General features: G+C 39.8%; 1 protein-coding gene across 1 annotated transcript in view; it reads left to right on the top strand.

Moving 5' to 3' along the window:
* The window catches only part of LOC127619321 (delta-type opioid receptor-like), a 77,466-nt gene extending 62,298 nt beyond the window's left edge, over positions 1–15,168 (top strand). Inside the window, exon 4 of the mRNA XM_052092199.1 lies at positions 14,041–15,168. Within this exon, the coding sequence (XP_051948159.1) occupies positions 14,041–14,570 (530 nt within the window). The 3' untranslated portion in view covers positions 14,571–15,168. The remainder of the gene's footprint in view (positions 1–14,040) is intronic.
* The last annotated feature ends 970 nt before the right edge of the window (positions 15,169–16,138 follow it).

Here is a 16,138-nt window from a genome sequence, read left to right as displayed (position 1 = left end):
ACTAAAACATAGAACACACACAGTCCAATTTAGATGATCAGTATCCCTCTCAGCAGAATGTTCAGACAGCTTTCTTTAATAACACTCAGTTCTTCTCTCTTTTCTCCTCCATTGCCAGGCTGCAACATATTTATTTATTCATAAATTTATGCAAGTTGTGTTTTGCTGCCTTTGACACTAAAAGGAAAGACAGAATGAAACAGAGATAGAGGATGAGAGAGATTTAGACATGGAAGGGTGTGGAGAATAAGTCTGTAAACAAATGTCCAGCCAATGCGGCTGTTAAATCCATGTTTAACTTCTCAGACAAGCTTCTCTGCCTTAAAATAGCAAACAAACAAACAAGCAGGCTCAAAAGCAACAATGATTCACTCTCCATTACTCCATCACTCTCCAGAGTGTTAACATTCAATCATCACACAAAGTGACTGCTTGGTGCAAAGAACTTGAGTAATATCAACTATTAATTGTGATTTAATCTGTGAGTTTGTTTGTTCTTTATTGAGCTTGACAACATGGAGTCGACTATTTATTATATGGGGCAGTGGTGGCTCAGCGGTTAAGGCTCTGGGTTACTGATCAGAAGGTCAGGGGTTCAAGCCCCAACACCACCAAGACACCACTGTTGGGCCCTTGAGCAAGGCCCTTGAACCTATCTGCTCCAGGGGTGCCGTATCATGGCTGACCCTGCACTCTGACCCCAGCTTAGCTTAGCTTAGCTGGGATATGTGAAAAATAAATAATTTATATGCAGAAATGTATGTATAATGTGTGACAATTGATCAATTAAATTAAATTTAAGAATCCATAAACACTAAAAACATATTTACTCACTGTTATTTCCACCAGTTTTTGAAGGTCAGGGAAGCATGCAGATTTATGCCTGTCAATATCCTTCTGTTCCAAAATACTGATGTGATTTGAGTGAATGATTTTTATGATAAGAAGGCAAAGCAAATTTGAAATTCAGGCTGCCAAAATGATTGATTTTAGAGGAGAAGACGTGGTTGTGTATGAAGGAACTGTTCTCTCTGGAATGAAATGCAATCTCAGAGCAGTTGCCTCTTGTGTGCAGATGCACTAGTGAGGGATCAGCTCTAGCGCTAGTTCTACACCAATATGATGCAAATCTGCACATAGCTTACACAAGCGAGACTGATGGAGATACAATAGAAAATTCTATATTGTGTGGAGAAGAGATAAATATCACATATTACTTTGGGGAATACTTTTGGCATCCCTGATGGCATTCAAAAAAGATAATCATAATAATAGCAAGGTCAGAATCAGTGGCGACCCAACAGAGGAGGAAAGGGACTGAGCCTCTTGATTGTAACAACAAAAGTGATACAATTACAGCTGTTTTAAACATTTGCCTACTAACATATGTAACTCAGGTGCTTTAAATGGAAAAATATGTATATATTTTTTTTTTTCTTTTTGTCATGCGGCGTAGCCCAGGTAATCACTGTATGAATCGGTATGAATCACTGTATGAATCCGTATGAATGCATAGAGCCCCATCTCATTAGTAAATCAACCAAACACACACATATTCAAATCATACAGCGCCATCTGCTTCTGTCCAAAATGCAACCAAAAAAAGGCAAAATGGGTGCAAATTTAATTTCCACATACATAACCAGAGGTTACAATTCAAGCCAATCAGCTTTCAGTGTCACATTAATGTGTTATCAAGACTGCTTGTGGTTAACAGGACAGGTGAAGGTGAAACTTAAAAAAATTGCGAAAATATCGATGAATTAAAAATTATTGGAGGCTCTAACAACACATGAAAGACTGATTGCCTATATTAATATACACTTACTGAGCACTTTATCAGGAACACTAAGGTCCTAACAAAGTGTCCAATATGGTCTCATATTCACATATATGGAGCTATTCTGCTCACTACAATTGTACTGAGTGGTTACTGGAGTTGCCATAGCCTTTTTGTCAGCTCCATCCATGCTCTGTTGACCTCTATCATCAACAAGGTTTGTCTGTCTGCAGAAATTCTGCTCACTGGATGTTTTTTTGTTTTTGGCACCATTCTGAGTAAACTCTAGAGTAGGGATGGGCACGAGTACCACACGAGTTTCCATGTTAAAGGTCTAACATAATGTGTCATCCTGTTGGACTTTCTCCAGTTGTAAGGTGGAAATTCAGACTCTTCGAGTGGAATGGAAAGCTTCATGAATCATCACAGCAACAACAATATGGAGCATCACGGCTTTCCCCACAGGAGAGAACACTTGGGTTGACACACACTCTCTCTCACACACACGCACGCACGCACACACGCAGCACACACACACACACACACACACACCAGGCGTGTGGCAATGGACTCAATGTGCTGAAGCAGAGCATATACAGCAGGAGAATGTTTCAAACAGCTAGACAGAGTGCAGATAAATGGAACTGAATGCAGCATCTTCAAAACTGAACTTCAACTTAATATGCATATTAAAAACGCTATGGTTAGGGCATCTGCTGTAAAGCCAGCCGCAATTTGAAAATAGACAGTTCAGAGAGTCCCTAAAAAGCTGGTGCGCACTTACTAAGATTACTATGGTAACCTGAAGGAAGAACAGACATATGCATGTTGTGCACATACTTTGAGTTAGGCAGTGACTCTTCACATAATTACAAAATATGATGCATTATATTTTGATAATGAAATCTTTTGTACATTTTGTAACAGATTATTTTTGAACAGCCTATAATAATGAATAGACAATACACCGAAACAACAAGACACAATGCAGCAGCCAAAGACATGTTATTATATATACAGTTATGCACATGTCATTGCCCCTCGAGTACTCAACAAGTCATTATTCCAAGTACTCGAGTAGTCAAAATGGCCAAAATGCCCATCCCTTCTCTAGAGACTGTTATGTGTAAAATTCCCAGGAGATCAGCAGTTACAGAAATACACAAACCTGTCTGTCTGGCACCAGCAATCATGCCACAGGTGAAATCACTGAGATCATATTTTTTTATATTTCTCCCATTCTGATGGTTGATGTGAGCATTAACTGAAGCTTTTGACCCATATATGCGTGATTTTATGCATTGCACTGCCGCCCCACAATTGGCTAATTAAATAATCGCATGAAAAGGTAGGTGTACAGGTGTTCCTAATAAAGTGCACAGTGAGTGTTTAAATCATATATAAATTTAACTCACTGAAGCAGTGGAGGATGGAGTTGGTGTTACTGTATGGAATGGGGCCCTCCATTCATTTAGAAATGTTTGCATTAATCATAGTCTGTGTAGCAAATCCCATATTTCTAGGGAATGAGTAAGCAGAGAAGGTGTACTCTGTTCAAAATAACAGTCTTTATTCACACAAGATCCTCCCTTTTCATTTGAACATTCCAAAATCACACATACACACACACAGTTTGAAACTCAGCTTGTTCTCCCCTCTGCCACCATCTCCTCCTCTTTTATCTCTGTGTTACAGCTCACTAACAATACAAACAGGTGTTAGCACTAAATCCTTAACCACTAAGCTTTCCCGGACCTCACTATCCAAAAATTTTCATGCGATCACACAAACGCCTCCACATACCCCCACCGCCCGACTCAGGCCAGGGAGCTGTCAGGCCTGCTACCGATCCCCCCATTCCGAGAAAGATCATCAGCCACAGCCATCTACGCCCCCGGCCTGTGGACCACCTTGAATTTAAAGGGCTGAATTGCCAGAAACCAATGAGTGATCCATGCGTTGGGATCCTTCATGCAGTGGAGCCATTGGAGCGTGGCGTGATCCGAACAGAGGTTGAAGGCCCTCCCAAGCAGGTAGCACCTGAGGGTGAGGACCGCCCATTTGATGACCAGGCACTCTTTCTCTATCTTGCTGTACTTTGTCTCTCGCACCGAGAGCTCATGACTAATGTACAGCATGAGGCACTCCTCTCCCTCCACTACATGGGATAATACACCCCACAACCCCCTGTCTGATGTGTCCGTCTGTAACACAAAAGGGATAGAGAAGTCAGAGGAATGCAAGAGTGGTCCGCCACAGAGTGCAGCTTTCACTTGTGTAAATGCCTGTTGGTATGGCTTTGTCCACTCGACCGGTCTGGTGTTCCATTTTTAGTAAGATCAGACAGCGGGCTGATGACATCCGAATATTTAGGTACAAACCTACGATAATAGCCAGCCCCAGGAACTCTCCCCTCCTTTTTGGTCTTGGGTCTCAGACATGCCACCATAGCTGCTGTTTTATAAATTTGGGGACACACTTGTCCATGACCCAAGTGGAAACCCAGATACTTTACTTTCAACCATACAATTGCATACTTCTTCAGATTTGCTGTGAGTCCCGCCCATCTCAGCGATCTCAGGACATCCCTCAGATGCTGGCATATGCAGCGTGCAGGTGGAGAACTTTGTCCATGAGTCGCTGAAACGTAGCTGGGGCCCCAAACAAAGCGATCAGAAAGGTAATGAATTGGTGTTAGCCAAATGGAGTGAAGGGGTTCTGCCAGTATCCCTTTGTTAAATCCAGTGTCGAATAAAAGTGAGCCACACCAAATCGATCAAGCAGTTTGTCAATGCGAGGCATTGGATACGCGTCGAATTTAGACACCACGTTAACTTTTCTATAGTCCACACAATACCATCCCGTCTGACTTCAAAACCACTGGGCTGTCCCTGTCACTGTGGGACTCCTCGATCACACCCAAACCAAGCATGGCCGTGAGTTCTTCCCAGACCACTTTTTTCTTGTGTTCCATTAACCAATAGGGGTGGGAACGTACCACCACTCCTGGAGTCGTCTCAATGTGGTGTTTGTATGACCAGGTAGAGATAAAAACACGTCTGAAAATTCCTTTTACAACCTGGTAACCGCATTGAGTTGGGATGGTGAGAGGTGGTCTCCACAGGGAACTGTGGTGGTTGAATGGGTGATTTTTGATTACACCTCCAGACCTTACTCCGCCCTCTCTTGGATGACTGTTGCCAAATCCGTTCATTTGACCTCTTAGTCGACTTCCCCAACTCGCTGTGTGACCTCAAAAGTCCCTTGCCACTTGGCTAACAATTTAGAGCTTGTTGTGTGTAATAACAAAAGGACCTTATCTTACTTTGTGAATTCCCATATCTAAGTGCCCCTGTTATACAGCCGGGAACACTGTTCCTGGAGAAAATTCTCCTGTGATAGTTGCCTTGCATTGCGTTTCCTTGTGTTGCTTGGTTCTTTGGCGTTTGAAGAATGTTTGTTCCGTCGATGTCTTGAACTCTTTTATGATCATGGATAGTTATTGTCTGGATGAAGAGAGGCCTTCTGCAAGGAGGTCTCGCGACTCCCGTTGGGTGTCTGAACCGTAGAGTAGAGAGTGAGAGGCTTCCTCGGGACACTTGTTTCCCTGGGCTCTACGTGGCATGGAGGATGAGGAACTGATGAGGCAAGAGAGCTGAAGAAGCGAGGAGACCAATAATAGCTATCTATTGGCTCTGTGGGGGATCTCTCTGATCTGTGGAATGTGATATTGTATTAATTTAATGGCTTTGTTCTTGTATAATTCTACAGCATTGTATAATTCACCAAGACTAATACAAAGTGATGCCCCCATGCCGTCCATTCTAATTGCTGACGAGGTCCATTTCTTTCGAAGGGGACCTCGATCAAAGGAAGAGGGCACAATGGGGCTTTTGGAGTGGCCAGTGGATTCACCAACTGACATTTGTGACATTCAGCACACCAACTGCGTACATCCCCTTGAATGTACCACCATGAGACGGTTCAGTGTCTTATCTCTCCCTAAATGTCCTGCCATCAGATTAAAATGAGCTGCCTGGAAGACCATTTCCCGGCGACTTTTCTGGATTAACAGCTGGGTTGTATCTGCTTTTTATCGAGCATCCTGCATCACTCGATACAACCTATCTTAAATAACTGAAAAGTAGGGATAGGAGAGTGCAACACCAGGCTGAAGCTTTTGACCATCATTTACTCTCACTTGGTAAAAGGCGTGCCTGAGAGACTCAACTCTTGTCTGGTCCAGTGGGAAATCCCCCATGGAGCAGACGAGTCCTCACTTCCCTTCAGATTTCCCTGACATAGCTGACTTTGATGGCTCAGGCAATGCCTCCCCAGCCAGTGCTGGACAAATCCCACACCGGATTACCCTATTGCAGAACCCATCTGCACACATTCCCTTGAATATTGTCTGAAATGCTGGCCAATTTGTGCCCAAAATCAGCAGATGGGTGAGGTGGGGACTAATTGCTGCCTCTAATCTATGTTTTTGTCCCTGGAATTGAACAATAACAGGCACTAAAGGGTATTTATGTATATCCCCATGCACACACCTCACCTTCTCCCAGCATGCTATACCCAAAGCCTCACCTTGAACCAAGCTTTGGTGAATCGAAGTCTGATTACAACCTGAATCCACCATGGATTGATATGTACCCCCTTATTCACTGGTATATGGTTGATGCTGGATGTGTCCAAGTTCCCCGCAGTGCCAGCACACCGACCCAGACCTTACCCCCACACCTGCGGCCCCGGATTTACAAACCTGGCATGGAGCGGGAACAGAAACAAAGGAGCTCGGAGGAATAGACGTTCAGGCGGTCGACAAACTGCTCCAGCACCACCAGGTTGACGATTTCAGTGGTGCCGCAGTACTCAGCCAGTAACCACCTCCGACAGGCAACACGGAGCTGTTGGTTGAAGGCAAACCGGCGGCCAACTCACCAAATGTCAACGCCCGAAAGCATTGATGTTGCTACTCCGGGTTATGGCCAACCCATTGCAGGATGGCTAATTTCAGGTCCGAGTACTCTGAGTAAGCTGAGCCTCCCCCAACAGCAGCAGCAACAGACGGGCCACCAACTGCATGCGGAACTATCCCAACCCCTACACGTTATGCTTGAAAAGTTCTATGATGGCTTCGGGATCATCTTTTGGTCCCATTTTCACCAGCGTGATCTGAGGCACAGCAGGCGTGGTCGGGGTCCCTGCTAGTGTATCCCCCTGTGACAGCAAGCTCACCTGTCAGTCCTCCACCTGAGCTTGCCTAAGGGCCTGGAACCATAGTTCCTGTTCCGGCCGCAGCTCTAGGAGGGCCTGATGTTGCATCTGGTGGATGTCTTTTATTTCTGTGTCACAACACACTGCATAAAACAAGTGTATAAAAAAAAATACATATAAAATAAATAAATCTTCAGGCACTTTAACAGAGTTTGAAGGTCCCTGTTTCCATGGGTCATACCATTTGTTTATGCTATACCACCAATAAAAGATTTTCAAACACATCTTACCACTAATATTTGGATGTAATCAAATTCAGTAGATTTGACCATGGCACATTCAGAGTCACTGATAGTCTCAAGTGTAAAGCACTTATGAAAATCTATGAAGGTAATATAGTGCCTAAATTATTTGCATGCGCAGAGTAAGATTTGTAAAAGCGTGATAGAAAACATTTTGTGCACAGATTACGATTTGTGAAAATGTAAATCAAATAGCAAGCGTAAAAATGTATTACATGCACACAGAACATTTTGTGAAGGTATAAATCAAGTTGCAATTTTAGCAATACTTTAATGCACATAAGTGTAATTCATGTGTTGTGGATGAATTGGTGTCATGAACAGCAAAACGGATTGACCGCATAGAATCAGTATGTATGTGTAAAATAAACTAATGCAAGTGTGTAAATGAGTTGTGATTGTGGCATAAATATTTTCCAGAAATAATCCGGTATACACTATTCTGTCTTTGCTTTGTTGAGCTCACATTTTGGCATGATTTTTCTCTGAAAAGAGTTTTGCAAGAGCAAGGGAGATGTCAGGACTTCCTGGCTCTAGTAACCAATGAAATTAGGTTTCCTTGACCAGTTTACTCTGACCTGAATATTAGGGATGCTCCAATCAGGATTTTAACATCCATCTCAAATTTAATTTTCATCTAATTGTCTGATGCTGATCATTTAACTTTTTTATCAGCAGCTCTGTCAAAAATGTTTGTATGTAAGCTTTCTGCTCAATGTCACCGTTAAATGGAAGTGGAGCATAGTTCTAGCGGGAAGACCAGCAGGTGTACATCATCACATCATTAGCTGGGTAACTCCTAGCCAGTCGCACGTAAGCCAATGCTTTATAAGTCCGCTCTCAATCTATCACATTGCTGTTTTGGTGTGCTAACACTGCAACCTCCACCTCCCCACCACCACCAGTTGAGCCCTGTCCCGCAGGGGGGTAGGCTCCTTGCCCCTGCCTCCTACCTCCGGCAGGACATGACGGTTCCGGGTTCAACTCCCTCGGACTGCCGGATGGGGCCTATGCCAAAGAGAGAGACATCACCTCCCTTTTTACATCTATCAAATAAATGGCATGTCAAACTTCACTCAAGCCTGCGTGTCTTCCCGATAGAACTGATTTTCCCTGTTGAAAATACCATAGTTGTTGCATACTATTTGCTGTCAAAAATAATTATTTATTGTTTTGGTTGGTTGAATAATTAAATAAACAAAAAAATGTGGTTCGAATCCCGGCCCACACGGCTCCACATGCCGAAGTGACCTTGGGCAAGACACTGAACCCCGAGTTGCTCCCAATGGCAGGCTAGCGCCTTGCATGGCAGCTCTGCCACCATTGGTGTGTGAATGTGAGTGTGGATGGGTGATTGGGACACAGTGTAAAGTGCTTTGGTAACCTCTAAGGTTAATAAAAAAGCGCTATATAAGTGCAGACATTTACCATTTACTACACGTGTTACTGTTAATGCTGTTTGCTCAGCAATCATTTAATAAAGACGTTTGAATTATATACCATCTAGGGATGCACCGAAATTTCGGCCACCGAAAATTTTCGGCCGAAAATGGCACTTTCGGTTTTCGGCCGAAAGAGAAAAAAGGCCGAAAATATGAGCCGAAAATATATACCTCCTTGTCCCGCCCCTCAGTGCTCTGATTTCACTCTGGATCGATCTAGCCCTTATCACGGCGCTACCAAACACAGGCCGATCATGTCAGCGGTGTGGAAATTCTTCAGAGTTTCTGATAAGGACATCAAATTTGCGATCTGCAGTGTTTGTTCAGCAGAACTTTCAAGATATATATACACAGAGTACAGCAAGAGATTCTACAGGAAAGAGCCCCGATCCACAGCAGTGCCACAACTAGCGCAGCTACAACACAACTTGAGACGTATCAAGCTGAACTACGCAAGAAGCTACAATCCCCTTGACTACGGTCGCATAAACAAAGACCGCTTTCCTTTGCTAGCGGATTGCGCACAGGTATTTATCTGCCCAAGCACCAGCACAGAGAGTGAGAAACTGCAGCATCTCATGTTCTTGATGAGCTTTCTGACAGGAGAGACTGTCAGAATGTTTAGCAACTTTTGTTCTTGAAGAGAAACCTGTCACTTGTAGTTAAATAGAAAGCGGTCCAATATGATGTGTATAGCAATTACATTACACTTGTTCTTCACTTGAGGATACATCTGTCGTTTACAGTTGAGGTTGGATTTAGTTCAATTACTGCTGTTTTGCACTGTTGTTTTGCACAATAATGTTCACTTAAAGTGTACATATGTTTACATAAACAGAATAGAGCACTGATCTATATAATTATATATTATAGTTATATATAGATCAGTGGAATAGAGGCCCTCTGCCATTCTGTGTTCTGCCTTTTTGTTTTAATTAAAATTACTGTTGCATATTTAAAGTTTTTGAAAGATGCTAGCTAAGTTCATTACTTGACTGTTGTTTTGCATATAATAGTTTTCTAAAACTTTACATTATTTGGATAATTGTTAATAAAATCTGTAAAATTAGTTTTTTACAGAATTGAATGAAGAATAATATTTAATATAGTTTTAATATATTTTTTGTCCAATATTGGTGTTACTTTCAATAAAAGTGTGATTTATTTTATTGGTTTGTAGTTTTTCAATTCAGATTCATTAAATTCATGAAATTAATGAAAAAGTATAATGTTAATACAATTATACACAAAAATATATATATATATTTTCTTAAATAGGTAAAAAAAAAAAAAAAAAAGTAAATTTCGGTTTCGGTTTTCGGCCAAGTGCATCCTGGATTTTCGGTTTCGGCCCAGAATTTTAATTTCGGTGCATCCCTAATACCATCATGTATGCTGTGTTATTATTATGATACCTGTGCCTGATGGAGACTGAGATGCTGTTACCACAGATGATAATAAAAACCACTTCATGCAGAATGTGCTGGTTTAGTGTAAATAAAGTGCTTAGCACACGTATGCAAACGGAAACAAACTTGGAGCACTTCTGTGACTCTGAGCATGAGATGAAGCTGTGGAGCATAGAACCTCTCTGAAAACCCTGTAGTAATGCTCTAACTTAATATAGACTGAACAGAGCATCCAAAATAAACTTTAAAAGCTAGCAGACTATTTATTTATTTAATTAAATAATAATCACACTAGGTCAGATTGCGATTTTATTTTGATTAATTGTGTAGCCCCGCAGTGTATATAGTCACGAGCAGAACTGCTTAATCTACTTTCTTTTCTTTATGTGAAATAACAAGCATTTATTACTTTTGGACAGTCATAAAATCACTAAGTCTTTTTTGAAGAACTGTTCATGGAGACTGCTGTTGAGCTTTTTCTTTTTTTTCTCTCTCACATGGCTATTATTGTTAGAGATTGACTGCTATTGATGTTTTACTATCGATACCAATTATTTTTATATTCTATAACCAATATACTGAGCCAATATTTAATAATAGTTTTATTCATGCCTTTTGCATAATGGTAACCAAATAATCATTAGACTTCAATAATAAAAACATAATATAATTGGCCTGTGAATATTTCATATTTAATATAATAATATATACATACTACACACACACACACACACACACACACACACACACACCCACACACACATTTTAAAAAACAACTTTACAAAGATGTACATTTTACCTCACCCACTTATTGGAGCCCATTTGAATTTGATTATAATACAAAATAATTCTGAATTATTATTATGATTAATATGAGAATGATACTTGTTTTGCACAACAGTAATATATTTCGGTTATACTATTTACTTCACCTTCACCTGGAGCTTTTATTTTGTCTGAAAGCTGAAAGAGCAGTGTATATTTGACAGTTTGCAATGTTGCTCATTACAAAACTGCTGAAACACTGTTACCTCCTTTTCTGTGATACATCTCCCTTTTTGAATATGTAAAATAAGTTGTTGTGGTACAAATGTTTGGAATTGCTTGAATATGTGAACCTGCAGCAGTTTGCTAACACAAAGCTCATGAACCACTCTGAGACCACATATCATGAGTCCCGCACCTACAGCAGGTCACCCGTTTACTCTGAAGTGGACACAGACCATATATTCATTTAATTAAATCACAGCTTTTTGCAGTTTAATAATCACATATGATAATACTGATACTTTGATGTTATTTTTATTAATTGTGCAGCCCAGAAGCATTGTGAAATTGGTCTAATTGTGTTGTAGCCATACAAAAAACATTTAAATCATCTCGATATTCCTGATATTGCCACATTTTATATTGGCAGAAAAATAATTGTGATAATATTGTGAATATTCAATGTACCGTCTGCAAATCCAGCTGCAAAATGCCTTCACCAACATCACACACCAGCTCTTTTCTTCTATATGTCACTATATCTATATATATGTCACGCTTTTGCTGAAAAGCTGGCCATTGGATTTTAGATGGTACCTCAGGTCTAGCCTCTCATAGCTTGACCTTTGACTTGTTTTGTTATTTGTCCCATTTAGGGGCAGACCTATCTGACATGATATTACAATAATTAGAGATCGACCAATTATCGTTTTTACCAATGTTTTTAGTGGATTTACCGATAAATGGTGCCATCTCATAGTAAATCCGATAAAAACATTGGTAAAACGATAATTGGTCGATCTCTAATTATTGTAATATCATGTCAGATAGGCCTGCCCCTAAATGGGACAAATAACAAAACAAACCAATATCGCTGTCTAATATGGTAGTTCTTGGCCAACACTGGTCTCACATCAATATTTGTGTCAGGTTAAGGGTCTATGCTTTCTGAATGTCCAAACCCCCCCAATGGCCAAAGCTGTAAATATTTGTGCGAATGCGCAACAGTACTAAGACCAAAACAGAGAATGTGTAAAGAAAAAAGTCTGTAACACACTAATTTCAAATGTCATCATGTTGCTTGACTATAATATGTTGTAAAGTGGCCAGATCTTATGCAACATGTCAAAGGTCAAGCTATGAGAGGCTAGACCCCACGTACCATCTAAAATCCAATGGCCAGCTTTTCAGCAAAAGCGTGACTTCCGAGACATAAACATAGGTGAAAAAGCATTTTTTGCCCCTAATGATTGATGGCTGTTTCTTGGGAGTGTGGATGAAGCACTTGGGAAGTCCGGCTTCACACATCTCAGGGAACGGACAGGCTTGTAATGTTCTCAGAGGTAGGCTGTCAAAAATGTCAAGAGGAGTGGCAGTGAGAAAATTGTTAACTGTGAAAAACATCATTTTCTCTAAAGGGCATTTTGATTCTCTGAATAAACTGAATGTTGTCAAATATTGTCGAAGGACACTGTGGGATTTACATACTGTAGACTTGATGACAGATTGATTTTAATAGGGCAGATATTTTTAGATGGGTATTTCATATTTTGGATATTTACCATCAGTTGGCACTGGAAGTGTTAATAGCACAGCGTTTTTAAGTATTTAATGAAGATGTCCTAAAATATTTGATATAAAGACAGTGATTTGTGGGGCAAAAGATTTCAAACACTATGTGTTGTATTCATTCACCTAAAATGGCGTGGTAATTATTTTAAATAACTAAGAAATTTCAATCAGTCAGTCTATAATATAATTTGTTCAGAAAAATTTTAATCTATGCAGTGGATTTGGTGCTTAAATAGAATGTTCCATGATCCATTAAATTGAAAGTTTTAGCTTTACAGTTGAGGTTCTTTCGTCTTCCTTCCATCTTGAGTCATTTACCTGAATCACTCATAGTTGCTGGAAGAAGTATGTGAACCCTTGGATTTTTCTTATTTTGTAAGAATAAATTACTTAATCTTCAATTAGGTCATAACAATAGAAAAACATAGTCTGTTTAATTGAATAATACAAACAAAGGGTTCAATACAAGTTAAGCTCAATCAACAGCATTTGTGGCATAATGTTGATTACCACGAACATTTTATTTCACTTGTCCCTCCTTTTCTTTTAAAAAAAATAAATAAATCTAAAATCTGGGTTACAGCAAGGTGCTTACAATGGTAGTGAATAAGGCCAATATATAAACGTAAAAATGCTTATTGCCACAAGACACAAAAAATATGTGTGTTAACGTGATTTTAATGTGATAAAATTGCTTATTAACCTTTTTCTGTATACATTTATAGGCAGTTTTACAACTTTGTTGCTATGAGGCTGTAACGTTGTAAACCCTAAAATGCTAAAATGGCCGTAAAATGTATGATGTAAACAACTTTACAGCTCAAATAATACACAAGTTACAGCTCAAATGACACAATTTTTAACAGAATAATGAATGCAAGGACTTTTATAAAATTATAAGATTCACGTTTCTGTCTTCAAATCCTTCATATATTGGCCCTTTTAATTTTAAGTGCCTCACTGTAACCTCAATTTTTGCTTTTTAAGAGGAGGGACAAATCGAAATATATATTTCCCTACATTTCTTTAAAAACAGCAAAAATCAACATTGTGCCACAAATGCTGTCGACTGAGATTTACTTGTATTGAACCCGGAATATTCCTTTAATGCATTGAAATTGGAGGTTTAGATATGAGCCGCCTTGACCAATAAATACAATCACACATTTTGATTTCTTCAGTTTTTTGCTCTTCACAAGAAGCAGTGTTCACATACTTCGTCCTGAAAATGTAGTATATCGTATTAACTCCAAATATCCTATTTTGCCCATATTGAACATCATTTTTATTGTTCTCTCTCTCTCTTTTATTGTACCCCACTCCCCCAGGCACAGCCATTGAGTGCATTTTGGTTCTACCAGATCCTCGCAGTTACTGGGACCCTGTGTTTGGCACATGTGTTTTCCTACTCTCCTTCCTGGTTCCTGTGGCAATCATCAGTGTGTGCTACAGTTTGATGGTGAAACGCCTCCGCAGTGTCCGCATTCTTTCTGGGTCCAAAGAGAAGGATCGCAACCTTCGTCGCATCACCCGCATGGTGTTGGTGGTGGTAGCAGCCTTTGTCGTTTGCTGGACTCCCGTCCAGATTATGGCCCTGGCGCAGTCGCTTGGCTTTAACCTAGGCAGCGTCCAAACGGTGGTCTTTATGCATTTCTGCATTGCCCTGGGTTACGTCAACAGTAGCCTCAACCCAGTTCTCTACGCATTCCTTGATGAAAACTTCAAGCGTTGCTTCCGCGAGTTCTGCCACCCCTCGCCATTTGGTGCAGATGCGCAGCAGTCGGGTCGCATGCGCAATATTGCACGCGAAGTGGCCTACAACTGCAAGACTGCAGACGGGAACAGTAACCCCGCATGACTAGGTGTGGAGCTGCCCCTGGTCAGCCCCGAGCCACAACCCAATCCAGGGACAGGAAACTCAAACTCTGAGTTGACTCAAATTACAAATCTTTAGCACCACAGTAACCTCTGCCAGGTAGGCGGGGGAAAGGAGTGAGGGCGGAGTCAAGCTAAATGATGATGCTCTTTTAGGGACAAAGGGGCTCAATTTACAGTGTCTTAATTGGACTTGGATGTTATTGTCTACAATTTTGTTCTTATTCAAGATTTATTACCCTTTCTTGTTCAGTGTTGCAAGCTTATATAGATGCTTTATATGTCATTCTTTACAACAATCAATGTTTCTCTTGAAATGTAAAACTGTAGGATTACTTGGCCTTAAATATAAATCTGAATCTATGGATTAAGTGTACCAGTCCTTTTGTGTGATATTGACAAGTGTTGGACTTCTATATACACTACTTTGTGTAAAAATAGTATATAGTTTATGGACTGTACTATATATTATATAACTGTATAGTTATACAAAAGACACAAAAGCTGAAACTACAGAGACTTGTAAAGCCTGATTGTTATTTTAAAAAAAAAGTTGCTATTTTTATTGGTTCAATTGTACAAAAAGCAAAAAATATTTAGATCATGTATGTTTGGTAGCACAGATTCAAGTGTAAAAATATTTGTAAAGTAATGAAGCAGTATTGCAAAAAAGTTGCAGTTGCGTTCTATATGTGCATAAAACAAAGTTAATTACATTTGAGGTTTAGCATTGTTGAAGACGTCAGACAGCATTACCTCCAAGGAATTTTTCTAGAATGCTTTCTGCTCTGCTCTGCTTGGTTTCTTGCTTTGTTATTAAATACAAACTCTTTTCAAAGAGAAAGACAACAAAGAGCCAGCACTGTCATGGGTTTACATTACAGACCACTGAATGTGAAAAGACCACAAAGACGCCAAATGTAAAACAAATATATAAATTGAAAATGTCATTGAAATATAAAGAAACTGTACACTTAAATGCTTCATCCTGTACAATTTAACTTGATATTGTGATTGTTTGTTGACTTGCTTATTTGCTGCATTGACTGGCTGATCATCTACTTGCATATTTATTTAATATTGGTATCATATTCTGATGTACTGACACAGCCTATATGGGAAATCTTTTTTTCTCCTCTGCAGTTGTTAAAAGGCACCTCTGTGGCTTGCTCACAATTTAGTCCAACTTTGAAATTCTGACATTATTTACTTTTTTAAAGAACTATTTAAATTTTTAAAGAATGTTCATGTGGTTATTTTCCAATGACAGTTCATATTGAGCAGGTCTGTCAAGACAAACAACACCATAAAGTAGTCCATACAACCTCTGCGCCATATTCTTCGCCAAAATCATACCTTACGCTGAAGTTTTCTAAAGTCATTCTCCATTCGCCATATTCAAAGTTCTTCAAGTTCTTTTTATTTTTATAGCACATTTAAAAACAGCATCAAGGCTGACCAAAGTGCTGAACAATACAAAATTATAAATACAAAGTTATAAAAACACACAACAATTCAAGACCAGGACATTACATGCTATTAAAAGCCAGT

This window comes from Xyrauchen texanus, chromosome 25 (genome assembly GCF_025860055.1).
Source record: "Xyrauchen texanus isolate HMW12.3.18 chromosome 25, RBS_HiC_50CHRs, whole genome shotgun sequence".
NCBI classification, from domain to species: Eukaryota; Metazoa; Chordata; class Actinopteri; order Cypriniformes; family Catostomidae; genus Xyrauchen; species Xyrauchen texanus.
This window is presented reverse-complemented; position numbering and strand designations above follow the sequence as displayed.